The sequence below is a fragment of the Oncorhynchus keta genome, chromosome 5 (genome assembly GCF_023373465.1).
Source record: "Oncorhynchus keta strain PuntledgeMale-10-30-2019 chromosome 5, Oket_V2, whole genome shotgun sequence".
Classification (NCBI taxonomy): Eukaryota; Metazoa; Chordata; class Actinopteri; order Salmoniformes; family Salmonidae; genus Oncorhynchus; species Oncorhynchus keta.
The window spans coordinates 18,706,094-18,727,885 of record NC_068425.1 but is presented as its reverse complement, the minus strand read 5'-3'; the positions used below and the strand labels follow the sequence as shown (position 1 = coordinate 18,727,885).

The window sequence follows — 21,792 nt, the reverse complement described above, 5'->3', positions numbered from 1 at the left end:
GGTTTTCTGATCCACGCCCTACCCTTTTGAAACATCTGTGACCAAAAAATGTTTTCCCAGTCATGTGAAAATATATATAAAAATATATATATATATGAAAAGCCTAATTAATGTATTTAAATTGACTGATTTCCTTATATGAACTATAACTCAGTGCAATATTTTAAATTGTTGTATGTTGCGTTCATATTTTTGTTCAGGTAACTTTGAGTCACCTTAATGGAGTGCAGATTAAAACATGATAAATTAAAACACACCTAAAAATCTTGTCATGACTCCTGCATTTTCACAGACCCTGGGTCTGAGTGAATGATTTGCTGCTCTTGTGCAGGGAAATTCATTAACAATTTGATTTTTTAAACACTTAGATTTTTTAAACAACAAATATGTATAAAGGGCCCTGCAAGAAGGTGGTAAATAAGAGGGCCATTTGAAAGGTGGTTATATAAACATTGCCTCATATTTTTAACAGGTATTTTAAACTAGGTGGTTCGAGCCCTGAATACTGATTGGCTGACAGCCATTGTATATCAGACTGTATACCATGGGTATGACAAAACATGTATTTTTACTGCTCCAATTACATTGGTAACCAGTTTATAATAGCAATAAGGCACCTCTGGGGTTTGTGATATATGGCCAATATACCACGGCTTAGGGCTGATCTTACTACGACTCATTGCGGAGTGCCTGACATAGCCCTTAGCCATGGTATATTGGCCATATACCACACCTCATCGGGCCTTATTGTTTAAATACACCACATTTTCTGTCTGAAATGTGTGTGTTTGGTCACATACTTTAATGGAATCCCCAGATATCAAATTATAACTATTTTATATCCTGGATAAACAGGGCATGGTGTATAGAGTTAATAATTATTATGGTAGCTATGTAATTTTGGGAAATTGGCTGGTGATTATCACACAGTACGGTATTGACTCGTGATCTAGCTCGCTAGTACTTTACGTTTCAGACTAGACATCGAAAGGTGAAACGGGATTGGCTACTTCTTTGGTCACATGCTACTTTCGCCCAATTAGCTTTCAGAAAGTGCTATTCAGGTGTGTGTGTAGTCATTTCTGCTCCTCAGCGAGGAGAGTTGGAGCGAAGCGTCGCTGAATTGGTAAGTCAAGAAGGATGTTTTATTTTGAGTGTTTTATAACGATGCAGATTATATTCAGATTGATTAAATGATTACCACCTTCCCCATGAACATGAATTAAGCAACTATATTACCGGTGACACTCATTTGCCGTTGTACGAATTACGTCTCGCAAGCTAACGTTAGCCTAGCAGCAGCCCTCTTTGTTCAGAACGCTCCCTCAGCTCGAACCACAAGCAAGGCAGCACGTCGTAAGGCACCATGCTAGCTACCTAACGTTATATTATGTATATATATATTTTTTTTCGCGGATAGGAATAGAAAGCAAATGCAGGATTTTGTCTCGTTATGTATGATTGCCTATATAGCTATGGCTAGTCAACGTTGGCAACAATGCGAAGACACGACCATCTTGGGCTAGCCACGCTAGCTAACGTGACGCTCATAAAATGTTATCACAATATCATGGCGATCACATATGGCATTTTATATTTAACTATCTATATATACCCACATAGTTAGCAGTCTAATCGTGGTGTGACTAGTGCAGGGGGCATATTCCAGACTGGCGCACTGAATTAAGGCTTGAAATTAAAATGGCGTCTGGGAGGATTCTCTTAGCCAGCAGATCCTACCCACTTGCTTACAGCAACACTGACTAGGGTCAGACAGCGTTCCTGTGTAGATAGACACCACAGAGCCCGCGCCAAATATTGCTCTATATGCTGAATTGTCACATTGATCAACTGGTAGTTTTTCAGGAAAACTCCCTTTCCTCCTCAGGAAGCATAAACTACAGCAGCCATTTTGGAATATCAGTGTGAGCCAATTGGCTCCTTTGTCGTTCAAGTGACATGCCATTCCATAATGGCTACTGCCAACTAGCATGAAGACCGACATCCGTTTACTTAGAATCAAGCAGTCATTCAGTCTTTGTGTAACAGTTGGGATAATGGGACAATTTGGTGTACAACCAGTTATCATCCCAGGATTGAGGTGTGTTTAAACTCTCTGGACGATAGCGTCCCACCTCACCGTCAGCCAGTGAAAGTGCAGGGTGCCAAATTCAAAACAATCTCAAAATTAAAATTCCTCAAGCATACCAGTATTACACAATTTTAAAGATAAAATTCTTGTTAATCCGGCCATTGTCTGATTTAAAAAATGATTTACAGCGAAAGCTCCACAAACGATTGTTAGGTCACCACCAACTCACAGAAAAACACAGCCATTTTTCCAGCCAAAGAGTAGTCACGAAAAGCATAAAGAGAAAAATAAACACTATTCTTTGATCTTCATCAGGTGACACTCATAGGACTGTTACACAGTACATGTATGTTTTGTTCGATCACATGCATATTTATATATAAAATCTCATTTTTACATTGACTCATTACGTTCAGTAGTTCTAAAACATGCAGTGATTTTGCAGAGAGCCACATCAATATACAGAAATACTCATCATAAATTTAGATAAATACAAGTATTATACATGGAAGTAGAGAGATACTTCTCCTTAATGCAACCACTGTGTCATATGTTTTTTACGGAAAAAGCAAACCATGCAATCTGAATACAGCGTTCAGACAACTAAGCAGCCAATAAGATATCCGCCACATTGTGTAGTCAACATTAGTCAGAAATAACATTATACATATTCACTTACCTTTGATCTTCATCGGAATGCACTCCCAGGAATCCTAGTTCCACAAATGTTTGATTTGTTCAATAAAGTTCATAATTTGTCCAAATAGCTTCTTTTGTTAGGGCGTTTGATAAACAAATCCAAATGCGCGTTCAGATCCAGCCGAACGTTGGACGAAAAGTTCAAAAGTTCCGTCAAACCAACTTGTCAAACCAAGTATAGAATCAATCTTTAGGATGTTTTTTATCATAAATGTTCAATAATGTTCCAACCGGAGAATTCTTATGTCTGTAGAAAAGCAATTGAACGAGAGCTAACTCTCTCGTGACCATGTATAGCCTAGAAATCGATCTATGAAGACTGTGATAAACGAAAAAAAATAGCTTTTCATAACGTAACGTCATTTTTTTTTATTAAAAAAGTCGATGATAAACTTTCACAAAACACTTCGAAATACTTTTGTAATGCAACTTTAGGTATTAGTACATGTTAATAAGCGATAAAATTCATCAGGAGGCGATGTAAATTCTATAGATGTCCGTCTGGAAGAAATGTCCGGATATTTCTCAACCAAAACATCAGGTCGGAGACCGGAGGGAATCGGTTCCCTTGATTCGGTTTGACCAAGAATCAAAGCTGAATCAAATGACAAGACTCCAGACATCGTGTGGAAGCTGTAGGCACTGCAACCTCGGCCTCATTTAATTCGGTTCTTCTTGAACAATTCCTGGAAGTGGCGCATGGATATGTATTTCCATTTTCAGTGATCAGATTTTCCTGCACTTTTCGATGAAACGCACATTCTGTTATAGTCACAGCAGTGATTTAACCAGTTTTATAAACGTCTGAGTGTTTTCTATCCACACATACTAATCATATGCATATACTATATTCCTGGCATGAGCAGCAGGGCGCTGAAATGTTGCACAATTTTTAACAGAATGTTCGAAAAAGTAGGGGGTAGGAGTAACAGGTTAAATAAATGCAAAAACAAAGTATTGGAGAAGAAAGCACATTGCACATTGTACTTTCACTAAGGTTGAAAGTTCCTTGCGCAGAACATGAGAACATATGAAAGCTGGTGGTTCCTTTTAACATGAGTCTTCAATATTCCCATGCAGAGCAAGGGGAACAACTACACCAAGGCTCAGAGCGAGTGACGTTTGAAACGCTATTAGCGCGCGTTAACTAGCTAGCCATTCCACTTCGGTTACACCAGCCTCATCTCGGGAGTTGATAGGCTTGAAGTCATAGACAGCGCAATGCTTGACGCACAGCGAAGGGCTGCTGGTAAAACGCACGAAAGTGCTGTTTGAATGGATGTTTACGCGCCTGCTTCTGCCTACCACCGCTCAGCCAGATACTTAGATACCTGTATGCTCAGTCAGATTATATACAGCGCAGGACACGCTAGATAATATCTAGCAATATCATCAACCATGTGTAGTTAACTAGTGATTATGATTGTTTTTTTATAAGTTTAACTAGCTATCAACTTACCTTACTGCATTTGCGTAACAGGCAGTTTCCGTGTGGAGTGCAACGAGAGAGAGGCGGGTCGTTATTGCGTTGGATAAGTTAACTGTAAGGTTGCAAGATTGGATCCCCCGAGCTGACACGGTGAAAATCTGTCGTTCTGCCCCTGAACAGGCAGTTAACCCACCGTTCCTAGACCGTCATTGAAAATAAGAATGTGTTCTAAACTGACTTGCCTAGTTAAATAAAGGTGTAATAAGAAAAAATCAGCAAAACCGGTGTCCAAAAATACAGATTTCCTATTGTTATGAACTTGAAATCGGCCATTCCAAATAATCGGTTGACCTCTTATCGTCTACTTCCATTGCTAGTTGTAGGTGGAACGTTTAAATTCGGAGAATGCTCCTTTAAATCCATTGTTGCTCCGTGAGATAATCCAACCATATATACGCCGCCATGTTAGAGTATCTTTGTCTTCTCTCATTGAGCAAAACAGGTGAGTGTCGTTCAAAGTGGCGCTTTATTTCTGCTTTGCTCACGACGTGCAGAACTTTGGACACCCACCCGCCTTGCACAATGAGCGACAAAAATACTCTTAAGATGGTGGCATATACATTCTTGCTCAGAGGTAGAACAATGTAATTTCAAATCGGCACATTTTCTAAATTAAAATGTTTCTTCCGCAAGTAGCGATGGGTTTGGAGAAGACTTTGGTGAATTGGGCATGTTGAAAAATTGCTCCTGCCGTTTTACACTAGCTAAGGCGTAACGAATGTATGGAAGCATTCACATAAAGCCACCATTACAATGCTAGTTTCCTGAATAGAGGGATTTGAGTCATACTGGGGTACAGGGGCAGTAGCCCAATTTATCTTCCTTGGTGGAGCTACATTTTAGTCACTAACATATCTGGCATCTGCTCCTGCAGGTCTGATTCATAATCAAACTGATTGAATCAGTGTTTTGAAAGTAGATGCTGTTGGTGCCCCTAAGGATTGTGCTACAGTTGTGTCCTGGCACTGCTTCAGCCCTGGTCCAACTTTTCCCATCTTTTATTTTTGGGAGGAAGAATGCGACCGGTGTCCTGCTCATCTGTAGGCCTACAATGATGGAGCTGCCCATTTTTTTTAAAATCAACAATGGTGATATCAGACCACCTTTGGCGCTGGGTTTTATCCAGAGAGGCTCAAAACAGGAGAAACATTTTAGTGCAACCTTGTCCAATAACGATGCTCATTGAGTCCTATTTTTCCCCTCTCCCATTCCGTGCCTACTGAACACAACCCAGGTTTGCAACAGGCTACAATAGGAACACCCTTGTTACTGCTGTTTCAGCACACTTAACCTATGGGTAATTCCGTGGTATCTGAATTATGCTGAGACTGTAAATTGTTTAAAGCAGTCAATGTGCATAGTTTTTGGTTTGTTAAACTTAGAAATCAATGGTTTGTTTGATATACATTTTAAGGTGAAAAATTGGAGTTTGTGTAATTCCTTTAGCATGGAATTTCCCTTGTCATGCAAAGCCACCCTCCACTGTAGGGAGGTGCGTCCTTGGGTCTGTTCAAAGAAATCCCTATGTTCTGTTACCCTTAAATAACATGTTTTTATTTTAGCAAAAAAATGACATCTCCTACTCTAGGGGAATCTTTCATCCTTTTATTGCTTTGCTCATTTTAAGCATGTCCCTTTTGTTCTCAGCAGAACCAAGCAGCAGTGTTGGTGTTCTCTCAGGAAGGACCTGTTCTTGTATCACTGCCATAAACACAGGATCAAAGACTCTAAAGCAACTATGGTACCGCTTTTCTTATACACTCATTTTTAGGAAGGCTGTTTTGTGTAAACACTTTCTATTTGGTAGTGAACATGGAGCACTTTAATTTTACTAGCCTCACCACTATAATAATTTGCCTCTGCAAGCAATCAACTGTATTTGTCTGACATAATTGATTGAGAAGATTATTTGTAAGTTAACAAGGACGCAGCATACAAGTAGACCTAAAAAGAAAATGTATTCCATCAAATGTCCATTGTAAGAGTAATTCAGGTTGCTGCCAGTCAAAACTGCCCTGGGCATTTCAAACACATGCTCCTGCTTGCATTTGATTGCACTCCTCTAATTGTACATGACTCTCACCCAGCAGTAGTCCATGGATGATTATGTAAGGACAGTGAAAGCTGACTAAGTAAAATTACTGTATTTTGAGGATTACAGTGGGGTGAAGGTTATCACTTGTTTCTTCCTATCAAAGCCACTTAGTGACTACAATTGTGACCCGCTGAAGTCAATTCCTTAAAATAACTCCTCTATTCCGGTCCAGCCTCCTCCCCTGCGCCACCGCTCCATGCGTATCTTCATGAACGATGACCGCCATGTGATGGCCAAGCACTCCGCTGTGTACCCCACACAGGAGGAGCTGGAGGGTGTGCAGAACATGGTGTCCCACACGGAGCGTGCCCTCAAGGCTGTCTCTGACTGGCTGGACGAGCAGGAGAAGGTGGTCAAGTCTGCACCCGACGGAACCGAGTCCGATAAAGAAAGGTAAGGGAGTGGGAAATTGTATTCAAAATGGTGCATGGGGTACAACATGTCAGTTGCGTAGAAATAAGTTTTGCACCATCAAGGCTGGAGTGTTGGTGAAGGCAGCATCACTTTCAGCTTTGAATTTCAAAGGTAATTGACCTGGGTACCCATGTCTCCTCTGCCAGTGAGACCAAGGTGTCGGAACAGGCCACACGGTCCCTGCGTGGGGTGATGCGGGTGGGCCTGGTGGCCAAGGGCTTGCTGCTGAAGGGGGACCTGGACCTAGAGTTGGTCCTTCTGTGTAAGGACAAACCCACAATCACCCTGCTGAAGAACGTGGCAGATAACCTGGCTGTGCAACTCAAGGTGAGTTCTGGTGTTTTCTGTGTCTTCATATTCAGAGTTGGCTTTGTGAAGTTGAATTTGTTCTTTTGAGAATATACTCTCCTGCATCATTTCAGTTGTGGGGTGATTCATTCATTTGAGAGGAATGGTCACAACTGAATTCAGTAGCAAATCGTTTTTTTTTTTATGCTTGGGGGTACATGACCTTGACTGCTTGGTGGGATAGCCACTACATGGCTATTGTATTAACAATTCCTCCTGTTCTACCTGGCAGACCATCACAGAGGACAAGTATGAGGTCACTCAGGTCATCCGTGAAGCCACCATCGTGATCAAGAGCACCAAGGAGCCTCCCCTGACCCTGACTATCAACATGACGTCCCCCCTGGTCCGCGAGGAGGTGGAGAAACAGGCTGCCGGAGGTAGGCTGCCACACAGGGGCAGATGGTTCACTAGCGCCCCCTTAGGTAGGGAGATTAAACAGGCAGGCAGCCAGTCTAGACAGATATTGTTTATTGGGCCTTCAATGGAGCTAGGGGATGTGTGGGAACTGTCATGTAATGAAACCGTGCTATGTTTATAGCTCTTTAGACTCTCGTAGTTCCATGTAATGTGATGTACATTTTTGATGGCCCAATACACAGTATAGAAAGGCTAGTTACTGACTGAAAAGGGTTTTCTATTCCCTATGGATTCCAGACATTAACTATATGAAGGCTTACTGAGAATAACAAAAAAACAAACACCACTTTGTTTGCATGTTTTATACTGAACACTGAACGGTTTGCATTGCAGCAAAAATGAGTTGCAAAGTGTTGTCAAGTGTTCTGGTTACTAGACCCAGCAGTGGGCTATTGACTGATGTTCATCAGCAGGGAGGACACGGGTTACAGATAATGCCAGGGGCTCTTTGACTCTGCATGGCTGAATGTCACTTCTCCCAGTCACAGTCAAAATCAGGGGACAACTGTGATCAGTCTTTGTAAATCCAATCCATGGGGGTATGTCCGAAGCAGAGGGAGTCATAAGTTCAATAATAAATACAAGAAATACCTACAGTGCCCTCTGTAATTATTCTGTAATTATTGGCACAGTGAAGCATATTTTTATTTTTTGGCTCGAATTATTTGAGGAAGTTAGATGCACATATCATACCACTCCAAAATACTAACCTCCCCTGTTAGTGTAATTGGGAGGGGTTTGCATATCTTGGGGATATATTTGTGCGTTTAACTTTCTCACTCATCATTCACTATTCATTCAGGATTATCCATAATTATGGAAGCATCCATATTAATGTAGTGTTTAGAAATGTATTCTTATTTATAATAAAGTTTACTCCGAAATGACACATTATTAACAAATTTCTATTGGCACAAAATAATCTGAAACGCAACCAAAACTAACAGAAAATGCATGCAACAAATGTCGAGTCACAAGCTTTATGTAGTCATTGCTTGCTATGACTATGGGACCAAATACTAAACTTTGAACTACTTTTATACACACACTTTTATACTAAAAGTGCTGTAATTTCTATACGGTTCACCCGGTATAGATACCCTCAAAGACAAGCTGATGGTCTGCTCTTTAACCTCGTAGTCATTGTTGGATTTCAAATCCACATGTTTTGGAGTATAGAGTCAAAAGAAGACGAAATGCTTCACTTTCCCAATTAGGGGGCACTGTATATTATGAGAAAGGGTACTAGTCGGTGGCGGCCCATGTTCCCTCAGACGTTCTGAACAGGAAGTTGGATGTACCCACCAGGCATCAACCTAGCCTTATCTATAACTGTGTCAACATTGAAGCCCGGTTTGGCTCTTGAAGGCCATCAGTTTTGCTGCAGTGTGGACTTGTTTTGATAATTTTGTGCATCTGATTCTCTCTGTCAAGCCTTCTAGTTTGTCAATTTTTAGGGACGCTGGACCTTTGACCAACTGGACGCTCTCTGTCTCGGAAGGGGCTAAGCAGTACACCCAGTATAGGGGTGAAGGGGAGGGGCTCTACCTCTCATTGTTATAGCAAAGCACTCAGACTTCATAACTGGGCTGAGGCATACGAGTTGACATTGAGTTAACATAATGGAGACCACTTCCCTTTTGATAATTCACTCTCACTGTAATCTTACATCCATACACATTTTTCTCCATATAGGCCTACTTGGAGTGATCTTAAGAAATCACCCACTTGACAGCAGTTTCTGAAGTGGGTTTAAGTTATATATCTTTAGTGTAATTGCAGTTTCACTGAGAGGTTCAGACCATCAAGTTCTCCAGGTGTGGGGGGGTCCCCCCTCCCCTTCCCTGTCCTGCCTGTGGTTTGGGAAAGCTGCCTACTCCCCCTGGCCGTGTGACAGAACCCCCCTTGGTCAAACTGTACCTTGTCTTCTTATTCCACCCGCCAATAGAAACGCTATCAGTCAACGATCCACCGGATGTTCTGGACAGGCAGAAATGCCTTACTGCCTTGGCGTCTCTTCGCCACGCCAAGTGGTTCCAGGTTTGCATCTTGTCTTTATTTGTCTTAAAGTAGTTCAGTTTTTTTCTACATTTGACGCAGTTTCTTTCTTTGGTCGTTTTTTCTGTTTTTATTTTTAAATGTCCTTTCGAAGTGTATCTATCACCTGTAGTAGACTTCTTACTCTGGTTTTATAGTGTTTCCAAGGAAACCTTTGTCATTACCTTGTAGAGATGCTCTGCTGACTTAACAGGTTTGATTGCAGTGTCATTGAAAATGTTCAATGCTGCTTTTAGAAAGGACGTTCAACAATCCCCTCAAAGCAACCGTTGTATTAAACCACTGCTTAATTTTGATCAGATATGTGGAACTAACTTGCTACACTCGGGTGCAATATTTCTCAAATAATATCAATCTATCAATCGACAACCCTTTTCTGTACTATCATATTGTGTTGAGGTTGATTCTTCATTGTGGACTATGATTCTTAGTCATCATAGTGAACTGTCATCTCTCGCTCTTAACTGTAAGCGCTCCATCTCTGCAGCCTGTTCTTGTAGAGTGTGTAGGCTCCAATCCCCCATGCTCTGGCTGTTTCAGCTTTCTGTGTGCCACAAAAAAAGGAATATTGCACCTTAGTTAGAAAATGTACATTCACTATTCCGTCTTCTGGGGCCTCATTTATAAACGTTGCTTATGACAAAATATGACCCAAAACATGTGTGCACCAAAGTTGGCATTAATTAAAAATACTCTCTTCCCACGAACTTCAGACTTGTGGACATTGCACAGTTTCTAGTGGTTGAAGTATTACATTGCAAGTTGAAAGTGGTAGCCTTGTGCTAATGGGGAATATGACTCTTACTCAGTCATGAATAATGCCAAAATCTGCCATTAGCGAATAGAGAAATCTTTTTATTTTCTTTGCATTCTAAAATAAAATCCTATTTCACTTACATGATCATTGCAGAGTAAATTCTTCACATTTTCTGACTAATGATTTCATAAGCTACTTGCGAAATGGTCTATATACCTACAAGTTACCATAGGCTACCATTCTTCCCATCGCTCATTTCATTTGTCTTATGTCACAGTAGTAAATAAGCTATTTCAAGTATTTTGCTATGTGATCCATTCCGAAATGCTGTTTAACAGTAGAACAGACTGTTCACCTTTTCATTGACGTTTGTATGCTAGGCCTATGTCTACTGGAGAAATTTGACATTACAGTATTCAGACATTTCATTTAGAAGCAAAATACATACAACAACAATTGCATAATACATTCCTCTACATTTCTGGCCATGTTAAGATGGTTGAGTTCATATTCCTGAAGTAGCCATATAACAAATTACCATGTCACATCTCATTTAATTGGGCCAATTAATGTGCTATTTATAATGTCATGTTTTTAGTCTGCATCCAACAGGAGAATGTAACAAATTAACAGACAGTTGATCTACTGAAATGTGTAGGCCTACGGTCATTTTTTTTTTTTTAGAGTAGGTATTGTTTCAGAACTTGTGGACATTGCTGCATATTTAGGTTTGTGGGGAGAGAGTCAATGCAAAACATTATTGCATTCAACGATCTGTTTACAGGTCCACAACAATTTGCAATTGATTTTGTCACTCAGATACTGCAAAAGAAAACATTCTGCCAACACACGACATCCGATCAAGTTCGCTATTGTTATTTAGATACTGTTTTTGCCTATTTCCAATTCTAGTAAACAGCAAATAAGGGCATTATTGTCACCATAAAATGTGAAATATGGTTGTTTTTCAGGTGGACTTATCCTGCTCGTTAACGCGCACACGTGTTTACATTTTTATGACTGGTCTGATTTCTAATGGGGAAAATGCATATGTTTGACATGTGCAAAGTTTATATAAAGCTATTTTTGTCCGTGCGTAGTCTTTTCAGAAATGGTGCAAATATTTACTGTTAAATTCACACAATGGTTATAAATGAGGCCCCTTGTATATACCCCATGCAATAACCTTTAGAGCTACTGTAAGGTATCGCCACTCATTAAATTAAGCACATTATAAATACTGTCATTGTCCTACATTTCTCCATGTCAGCATTTGGCTTTACATGGACTCCCCTTCTCCCTCTAATCATTTAACAGAATCACAAGTTGACACATTTGATACGGAGCTGCAAGAAGCACAATTACTCAACAATCACCATCCTGTCATATGTATTACAGCACCACTGATCAAATCTGCTTTTTACTTCACACAAATGGAGTTGTCTATTAAATTCAATAACCACATCTGCAGACAGAACAAATATCACATTCATGCTGCACTTTTCCCATACTGTACCACAATGACAAAGCAGAGCCGTTCGTCTGTGTGGCTTTTTGATGTAGCTGCTGCTTTCTTGTTTTTGTGAGTTCTTGTTTGACTAAGGCTCCCTCTCCCTCCTCCCCCTCCCTGCTTGTGTCTCCAGGCCAGGGCCAACGGGCTGAGGTCCTGCGTCATCGTCATCCGCATCCTGAGGGACCTGTGCTCCCGCGTCCCCACTTGGGCCCCACTGCATGGATGGGTGAGTCACCAGCAGCATTTTCTGCCAGCTGGTTTGTCTAACGCCCCCTGACTCCTGACATTTGGTTTGAGAAATGTCATTCTAATTACAGTGGTCAGGTTTGATGTGTAAGATGGTAATTTATTTAACTTCTTGCGTCGAACCATCCCGGATCCGGTATCGTAACTACAGCCTCAAGCTCATGAAAATCGTAAATAAAATAAAATTAATCTATTTGCTCTCAAGCTTAGCCTTTTGTTAACACTGTCATCTCAGATTTTCAAAATATGCTTTTGAACCATAGCTAAACAAGCATTTGTGTAACAGTATTGATAGCCTAGCATAGGATTTATGCCTGGCTTTCAGCATGCAACATTTTCACAAAAAACAAAAGGATTCAAATAAAATCATTTACCTTGGAAGAACTTCAGATGTTTTCAATGAGGAGACTCACAGTTAGATAGCAAATGTTCAGTTTTTACAAAAAATATTATTTGTGTTGACAAATCGGTCTGTTTTCTTCATCATTCTTCATCACGTTTGGGTAAGGAAAAAAACAAAAATTAAGTAATTAAAACGCGAACTTTTTTCCAAATTAACTCTATAATATTGACAGAAACATGGCAAACCGATGTTTAGAATCAATCCTCAAGGTGTTTTTTCACATATCTATCGACGATAAAAATCCTTCGTGGCAGTTGACTTTCTCTTCTGAAGAAATGGAACGCGCATGGACCTACAGATTACGCAATAATTGAGACACAGGACACCGGGCGGGACACCAGGTAAATGTAGTCTCTTATGGTCAATCTTCCAATGATATGCCTCCAAACACGTCACAATGCTGCAGACACCTTGGAGAAACGACACAAAAGGCAGGCTCATTCCTGGCGCATTGACAGCCATTTAAGGAGACATTGGAACACAGCACCTTCAGAATCTGGGGCATTTCCTGTATGAAACTTCATCTTGGTTTTGCCTGTAGCATTAGTTCTGGGGCACTCACAGATAATATCTTTGCAGTTTTGGAAACGTCAGAGTTTTGTCTTTCCAAGGCTGTCAATTCCATGCATAGTCGAGCATCTTTTCGTGACAAAATATTGCGCTTAAAACGGGCACGTCTTTTTATCCAATAATGACATAGCGCCCCCATATGTTGAAGAGGTTAAGGGGCTTAGTACATCAAACTGCAACAATTTCTTATTTACAGCCTTTTTATCCAATTTGCCAAACATCTGGACAAAATACAAACATTAACATTTCTTCTTCACCCCTGCTAGCCAATAGAGCTGCTGTGTGAGAAGGCAATTGGCACAGGGAACCGGCCAATGGGGGCAGGAGAGGCTCTGCGAAGAGTTTTGGAGTGTCTGGCTTCTGGAATCCTCATGGCTGGTGAGTAGTCTCAAAGAGCGGAGAGAACATGTCCTCCCACCTCTGCTTAATTAATATAGTAGTAATTCCACATCCCAAGGCAAAAGATGTCATAATTTGCCTGTTGGTTTTTAGATGGTGCTGGAATCTGTGATCCATGTGAGAAGGAGCTGACAGATGCTATTGGCCACCTGGACCTCCAGCAGAGGGAGGACCTCACACAGAGTGCCCAGGTGAGTCACATCTACACCCACAGGGCCTACAGAGTGGGGCAGTGGTCTAAGGCACTGCATCACAGTTGCTAACTGTACCCCTAGAGGTCCTGGTTCGAGTCCAGGTTAGGGGAGGGTTCGGCCGGCAGGGATGTCCTTGTCCCATCACGCTTTAGCGACTCCTGTGGCAGACCGGGCGTGCACATGCACATCGCCAGGTGTGCTGTGTTTTCTCCGACACATTGCTGCACTGCTTCCGGGTTAAGCAGGCATTGTGTCAAGAAGCAGTGCAGCTTGGTTGGGTCGTGTTTTGGAGGACGAGTCCGTCCGGGAGTTGCAGCGATGAGACAAGATTAACTACCAATTGGATACCACAAAATTGGGGAGAAAAGGGGGTAAAATTGTGTTTTTCTACACCAACGTGTGTTATTATGGTGGCTGTAGTGAATGGGAAAAAAATCACCATCTGTTTTCAGCATGCCTTAAGGCTGTCTGCCTTCGGACAGCTTCACAAAGTGCTAGGGATGGACCCCCTTCCTTCCAAAATGCCCCGGAAACCCAGGAGCGAGACCCCCATTGACTATACAGGTAAGCCAGGCTGCAGACGTGTGCATACAACTTCGTGTCCATATTTTGGAAAGGCTCAGCAGTCCCTGTTTTTGTTGCAGTCCAAATCCCCCCCAGTACAACCTACGCCCCACCAATGAAGAGGCCTATCGAGGAGGAGGAAGGAGGGGAGGACAAAAGTCCAAACAAGAAAAAAAAGAAGCTGCAAAAGAAATGTAGGTGTTGCTTAGTTCTTCCTGTTCTTCACAGTTCTTCAGTGTTGTCATGTAAATTCGGCTACTCTTTTTAATTTCCCCCTTGGCTGGACCAAAACAATTTATTAAGTGGCAGTGTTTTTAATCCTAATCTTCACTAGCCCCCGATGAGAAGTCGGAGCCTCCCCAGGCCATGAATGCTCTGATGAGGCTGAACCAGCTGAAGCCTGGCCTGCAGTATAAACTCCTCTCCCAAACTGGACCGGTGCACGTACCAGTCTTCACCATGGCTGTGGAAGTGGACGGCAAGAGCTTTGAAGCCTCAGGCCCATCCAAACGCACTGCCAAGCTTCACGTTGCTGTCAAGGTGAGTGGGTGTATGGGGTAAATGGTGTAGATATTCTAAGCGTTTGGTGTGTTGTGAAATCAGAAGATTGTAACTATTGTCTGCTGCGCTTCACATATTTTCCTTTCCAATCTTTTGCCCGGCCCAATCATAGGTCCTCCAGGATATGGGCCTCCCCACAGGTGTGGAGCTGAAGACTGCTGAACCAGTGAAGACTGAGGTGGCAACGGCCATTGTGGAGGAGGTGAAACCCTGCATCACTCCCATCGCAATGGACACAGCAGCCACAGGGGCAGACAGCGTGGAGGCCACAGACGGTGCAGAGGTATGGGTCCTCGGAGTAGAACTAAAAACAATGTTTTTGGACACTAGGCTCGGTTTTGACTCCAGTTTTGTTGTATTGGTCTTGTTTACAGAGAAATGTATGTTTTTCTTTGTCTTAGAGTGCTCGTCAACAGGGACCAATCCTGACCAAACATGGGAAGAACCCTGTGATGGAGCTAAACGAGAAGCGGCGCGGCCTCAAGTATGAGCTCATCTCAGAGACCGGAGGCAGCCACGACAAACGCTTCGTCATGGAGGTTAGTGTCTCAGGGGTGGAATAAGTGCCCATCCACCCCGCAACCAGACTGATGCCTTTTAGAATCAAACAGTAGATATCCAGCTGCTTCAATGATTGGAGGAGTTTACTTTATTTGCACCAAATCTCAATTTCATGTAAATTTTAGAGGTGTTATTTTATTTTCAGCTTGGTTTTGAGAATTTACCCCTGCATCACTATACTGAGAGCTTTGTCGTTTCTAACATTACATTTGGGTGTTTTTGGAGTTTTGTTTATCTGTGGCTCCCATACTGCAGAACGAGCAACAAGGAAGTATATTGGTGAGGTACATTTCTCAAAACAGTGTCTGGACACTTCTATAGCAACATACAATTTAAATCTCAAATTTTGTTAAAATAAAGTTAACTTGACCTTTTTAAACATTGACAATAACAACATGAGCTTGGCTTTGACACAAATTCTTGGTCCCATGCTTTATCCTGTTCTTGCCTGAGTCTATGTATTGACCTGTCTTTCCTCCTGTTCCAGGTGGAGATAGACGAACAGAAGTTCCAAGGGACTGGCTCCAATAAGAAGGTGGCCAAGGCCTATGCTGCCTTGGCAGCCCTGGACAAACTCTTCCCAGAGGGCTCTGTGACTGAGGCAACCAAGAAGAAGAAACTCCCAATGGTAAGATTCCTTCTGCCTTACTCTATACATGTGCTTGCTATTGTTTGTAAAATATATTAACTGAGTAATTATGGTTGCTGCTGACCTGTCTGTCAATTTAGTCCTCGTGTTTTCTCCAACAGCATGGGTTTGGCATGATGGGTGACCCGACTGGTGACCCGGCAGCCACTCCCAGGGGCAGAGGTAGAGGGCGTGGCAGGGGGAGGGGCCGAGGGTTCAATAATGGTGGCAGCTATGGTCAAGGTAAAACAGAGCTATATGCTACCTACAGTGCCCTCAAAGTATTCACACCCCTTTCCTTTCTCCACGTTTTGTTACGGCCTGAATTTAAAATGTATTAAATGTATTTTTTTGTCAATTGGCCAACACACTAAAACACATATTTCAGAAGATGTCTGTAAACGTTCTAATGTAAAAAAAAAAAAAAAAAAAAAAAAAAGTTAACATTTTTGGGGGGGAATTACTACCCCATCTCTACCCCGCACATGCAATTATTTGTTAGGTTCCTAAGTATAGCAGTGAATTTCAAACACAGATTCAACCACAAAGACCAGTGAGGTTTTCCAATGACTCGCAAAGAAGGGCACCTATTGGTAGATGGATTTTAAAAAAGCAGACACTGAATATCTCTGAGTATGGTGAAGTTGTTAATTACACTTTGGATGGCGTATCAATACACCCAGTCACTACAAAGATACAGGGTTTCTTCCCAACTCAGTTGCCAGAGAGGAGGGAAACCGCTCAGGGATTTCACCAAGGCCAATGGTAACTTTAAAATGGGTAGAGTTTAATGGCTGTGATAGGAGTAACTGAGGATGGGTCAACATTGTAGTTACTCCACAACACTAACCTAATTGACAGTGAAAAGGAAGTCTGTACAAAGTTTAAAAATATTCCAAAACATGCATCCTGTTTGCAACAAGGCACTGAACTAATACTGCAAAATAATGTGGCAAAGCAATTAACTTTGTCCTGAATACAGTGTGTTATGTTTGGGGTAAATCCAATAGAGTAACACTCCATATTTTCAAGCGCAGTGGTGGCTGCATCATGTTATGGATATTCTTGTAATCTTTAAGAACTGGGTTTTTCAGGATAAAAAAAACTGAGCACAGACAAAATCCTAGAGAACTGGTTGACTTCTTTCCCTCAGGCAGTGGGAGGTGATAGCAGGACAATAACCGAACACAAGGCCAGTTAAGCACAGGAGTTGCTTATCAAGAAGACATTGAATGTTCCGGAGTTGCCTAGTTACAGATTTGATTTAAATCAGCTTGCAAATCTTCGGCAAGATTTGAAAATTGCTTTCTAACAAATGACCAACAACAAACTTGACAGACGGAGCGTGAATAAAAAAACAATTAAATGTGCAAATATTGTACAATCCAGGTGTGTAAAGCTCTTAGACTTACCCTGAAAGACTCAGCTGTAATTGCTGACAAATGTGATTCTAACATTGACCCAGGGGTGTGAATATTTATTTAAATTGAGATAAAAAATAATATATATATGTATATATATTTTTTTTAATTTTGGAGTCCATGAACATGTTTTTCCTTTGTCATTATGGGTGATTGTGTGTAGACTGTCAGGTCAGAAAAACAGGTTTTTAATTTGGGCACTAATACAATAAACTGTGGAGTAAGTCATGGGGTATGAGTACTTTCTGAAGGCACTGCATGCAATTATTGTGTATTCTGTCCCTGAATTGACTATGCTGTAAATACTGTTTTTCAACATGAAATGGTAGGCAACATCTCACGTCAGCTGAGAAATGTAATGGTTGGTTTGCTTAACTCTTCAGGTGGCTATGGAAGTTATGGATATGGGAACAATGGAAACTCTGGCGGCTATAGTGAGTATTGATTTTCCCTTTATCCTCATCTTCCAATCCCTGGAATAGTCTTGCGACTCAGTCTGGTTTTCATTTGATATGTCCACCTTTATCATGAGGACACTACAAGAGGGTTTCTCACTCTACTCGCATTGTAAGATAAGCGGAAGTTCAGTGTGGTTTGATCAGAGCACAACATGCTCAGCCATCTAGGTGGAGAGTTAGTGGCGTACATCTGGAGGTTTCCAACAATACAAGACCTGGAAATGTTATTTAAAAATCTATAATCAAAGTATATTTTTGTTTTGGAGAGTATGCCATTGAATGTCATCTAAACAAACTACCAAAGAAGGAACTTGAGTGCTCTTATTTCTGGTTCGATTATGATTTTACATTTCTCTGCTTTGTTAAGCCACAGGACTCAATCTATATCACTTTGACAACCCCCTCCTACCAGCAGCCTGTTCTGAGGAAACACCTTCTTGAGCGTGACAGGAGCAGAGAAATCTAAAAGTCCCAACAAACAAAAAGCAGTTTTGAAAACAATTTGACCAAGTCATTGACACATGCCACTTTTTATGGCAAAAAAACAAACCAATCTAATTCAATTTTTCCCTTCTCTGCTCTGTCTCATTCTTTAGGTGACTTTGTCTCAGACTGCTATGGCTACCACGAGTTTGCAACATAGATCATCCCAATCTTTTAAATCAAAACAAAATGTAGAGAAAGAGGAGCAAACTATAGTGTTCCTGCAACATGAACTCCAATCACTCCCCTGGGAAAAAACTCCCTTTGCTTAACCGCTACGACTCATGTCCCAACGCCTAGAGAGATGGGAGGCCAGTGAGTGCTTGTTGCCTTTGGTCACCTTCCATACCCTCTGCCAACCCTGGGACGTACCTGGACACCTGGATATGCCAAAAGCCACAGGCACACTTTCCCAATAGACTGCCTTAGTGGAATTGAGACCAGAGCATTATGGTTGGCTGATGGATAATGGCCCACTGTGATGACATGCACATTGGAGTGTGTCAGACTGGGGAGATTGATCCCATTGTGGCCATCTGTCTTGAATGTCTACACACAAAAAAAGTTATTTCTTATGATGTGAACGGTCTTATTTCATTTTGTTGTCTGAAAATGTATTATCAATCACCTCATTGTCAATGTTTTTATTTTATTTAGCATTTTGTTATGAGAACATAAGGCTGCTTTGAATATTTGCAGTTTTTTATTAAAATGTCAGAATTGCTAAATTGTGGCTATTGGTGCATGGTGGTTACATGCTAGTCTTACTTTGAAAATGATAATGTTCACAATGCCCCTCATTTACCTCACGTGAGGCACCTTTAGGCATGAAAGAACCACAGCGTTGTTGATACTTGCACAAGACTGATTTTGACATTCTGCATTATGATTGTGAAGTAAAAATAGTCTTGTATGTTTTTAAAAAATAAATGTGATATCCCATACAATAATGTGGTACTACAATTTTAGTGAAACGCTTCACTTTCTTGAAAATGTAATGTATTAATCTTCACAAGCATGGGTGTGACAACAGTAGAACTCTACAAAAACCTCTCTTAATTGCATGCCTCTTTCTTTTAGATTATTACAATAGTGGCGCAAATGGTGGAGCTGCGGCTGCTGGCACCGTTACTGAAGTCGCTGCGGCCAGCACTACAGGCGTGACGGCTACAGGAACCTATGGTTCATACTACCAGAATGATGGGGGCTACTCCACCCCATCTCCAGCTCCCAAAGCCCCTGTCAAAAAGGAGGCCAAGTCGACCTTCCCTGGACCGCCAGGAGTTGGTGGGGGGGCCCAAGGGGCCTACCAGACCACCCCTGGCCAGAGTGCCTATAACCAGTATGGCCAGGGCTATGGGCAAGGCAATAAGACCTTCAATCAAAACCAGGCAGGAGCAGGAGTTTATCCTTACAGCACTGCCTACCCCAGCCAGGTGACGGGCAGCACTGTTGCCAGCCAAGACTACAGTTACGACGGTAAGATGGATTTTCGGCACAGGGAATCACAAGTTCAACGTAACCTAAAATCTTGATAAAACAGCTTCACTAATCAACTTCCTCTTCAATAGGTTACGGAAATCAGTCAAATTACAACGCACAGGCAGGAGCCAACCAGAGCTATGGTGCAAATCCAGCGCCATACCACAACCCAGTAGGATACGGCAGGGGAGACCCCACCGTGAACTACCAGTACAGATAGACTGAATCTGCCCTCTGCACACCCCCAACTGAGCCCCACAACCCTGTCACAAGCGTTCTCCAAAGAAGCGATGGTGGCTGTCCTGTGATCCATGGTTATGTGCATTTGTTTTTTAGTTTTTTTTTTTCAAAGTTTAAAGTAATAAACTGGACTTATTAGTTGGCAGCTCTTCGTCTGTATCAAATGGTCTATTTCATCAGTTTGGTCAGTGTTCAAGCTTGTTTTATTTGTATGCACTCCACCAATTTCCCCTCCCCCATATCACCACCACTACCACCCAAAAAGAGGGAATGACACACCACTTTTCTTTTTTACCCCAGCTATGATTGTATTTCTGTCCATACACAAACAGTTAACTATGTTGACCACTAGTTGTTTTTGGCTGAGGATTTGTTTAAATTTTCATTTTACAATACAATGGGCCTGGAGAACTGCTTGCTTGTTAATGTATTTGCTTGTAATTTTAGACATTTATTTTTCAATGTTTTAGTTGACGTATTTCTGTAGTTTTAACTCCAACAAATAATTTTGGAAATGACGAGGAAGACATTTTTAAATGTCAATTACATTTCTGGTCAAAGTAGATTTGGTGGTTGGGATTTTATTTTTTTCTCAGAACCGTGTATAAGAAAGTGTGGTGTTTGTATCAATAAAGGACTTTTATTTTGGAGGAAAGCAACTTGTGTGTCGACCAAGCATTTCACTTCATGAAAGAGGCTCTCTATTAACCTTGCGTTCCCTCCCAGATATCAGAAAATACATTTTGAAGTCAATATTGTGCAATGAAATGTTACATTTGTCCTTTTGGAGACGCTCCAATCCAGAGTAATTTACTACATTCATCTTAAAATGACTAGGTGGGACAACCACATCTGTCATACATTCTTCCTCAGGGTATTCGTCAAACCTTGCTAGCTACAGCAAAATGAGTTAGCTGTCCAATTATAATCCATAACAATTTTTGGATTACCCAAACAATTTTTTCTGATTACATTCAGTACTTAGATTCCTTTCCCCATAAAATGTATTGGAAGACAAATGTATGTTCCCAAATGAACCACATCTATTGTAGCATAAATCCATGTTAGTTTACATTTACATAGCTGGCCATATGGATGTTCAATTGTACTTTATGGGTTGGCTATGTATGCTTCTTCTAATCTAACCCATCACTTTCTACTAAATATAATAGGATTATATCCTTACATTAATAACCAAAGTCAGAATTCCAGTTATTCTAATAAAGGTCATACCCCTTGATCTTCAAGAATAGGACTTGGAAATATTGAAGTATAGATTAGCCAAATTGTTTTACCGGAGCATAACCCAAAACTAAGGATTTATTAGCCAGGACTACTCGGTTTATGATTTTGTTTGGGCTAATTGATTTGAGTTGAAAAATAAATGGTGAGCTCATGGAGTGGCATGCATTGATCACTACTGAAAAGTACTATTTACATGTGAAAAATGAATGCTATAGGCCTATTGTTTACCTTTTTGTTGGTGACACTTTATTTTGATAATATGCAGCTGTTTAAAGGGCAAATCCACAGATAAAAACAATACAGACGCCGCCTCTGTTTTGGTAAAAAGCTGAGGGATGGGCCTGGAGAAATGTAACCACTGAGATTAATAGGCCGCTATTGATGCAAGGACTGACCATCCATGATACCAAAATTATTGTTTTAACCACGGTGTTTGTTCAGATTTACAATGT

At 41.2% G+C, this 21,792-nt stretch overlaps 1 protein-coding gene across 3 annotated transcripts; it reads left to right on the top strand.

Annotated features, from left to right (window-relative positions):
* Positions 1-1,004: 1,004 nt before the first annotated feature.
* LOC118384614 (interleukin enhancer-binding factor 3 homolog) lies at positions 1,005-20,754 on the top strand. Of its 3 annotated transcripts, none has more exons than XM_035771293.2 (19): positions 1,005-1,126; positions 5,931-6,021; positions 6,548-6,768; positions 6,936-7,116; positions 7,370-7,517; positions 9,506-9,597; positions 12,016-12,111; positions 13,371-13,482; positions 13,597-13,694; positions 14,150-14,261; positions 14,342-14,455; positions 14,596-14,801; positions 14,935-15,105; positions 15,224-15,361; positions 15,871-16,011; positions 16,134-16,254; positions 17,816-17,866; positions 19,454-19,852; positions 19,945-20,754. In XM_035771293.2, exons 2-19 carry the CDS (start codon positions 6,019-6,021, stop codon positions 20,073-20,075), a joined length of 2,535 nt encoding a protein of 844 aa, XP_035627186.1. In that variant the 5' UTR covers positions 1,005-1,126; positions 5,931-6,018; the 3' UTR covers positions 20,076-20,754. The 3 variants fall into 3 exon arrangements, with proteins under 3 accessions (XP_035627186.1, XP_035627185.1, XP_035627187.1); XM_035771292.1 differs by having other exon boundaries at positions 1,006-1,126; positions 5,928-6,021; XM_035771294.1 differs by lacking the exons at positions 19,454-19,852; positions 19,945-20,754 and adding an exon at positions 18,487-19,336 and having other exon boundaries at positions 1,006-1,126; positions 5,928-6,021.
* Positions 20,755-21,792: the final 1,038 nt, after the last annotated feature.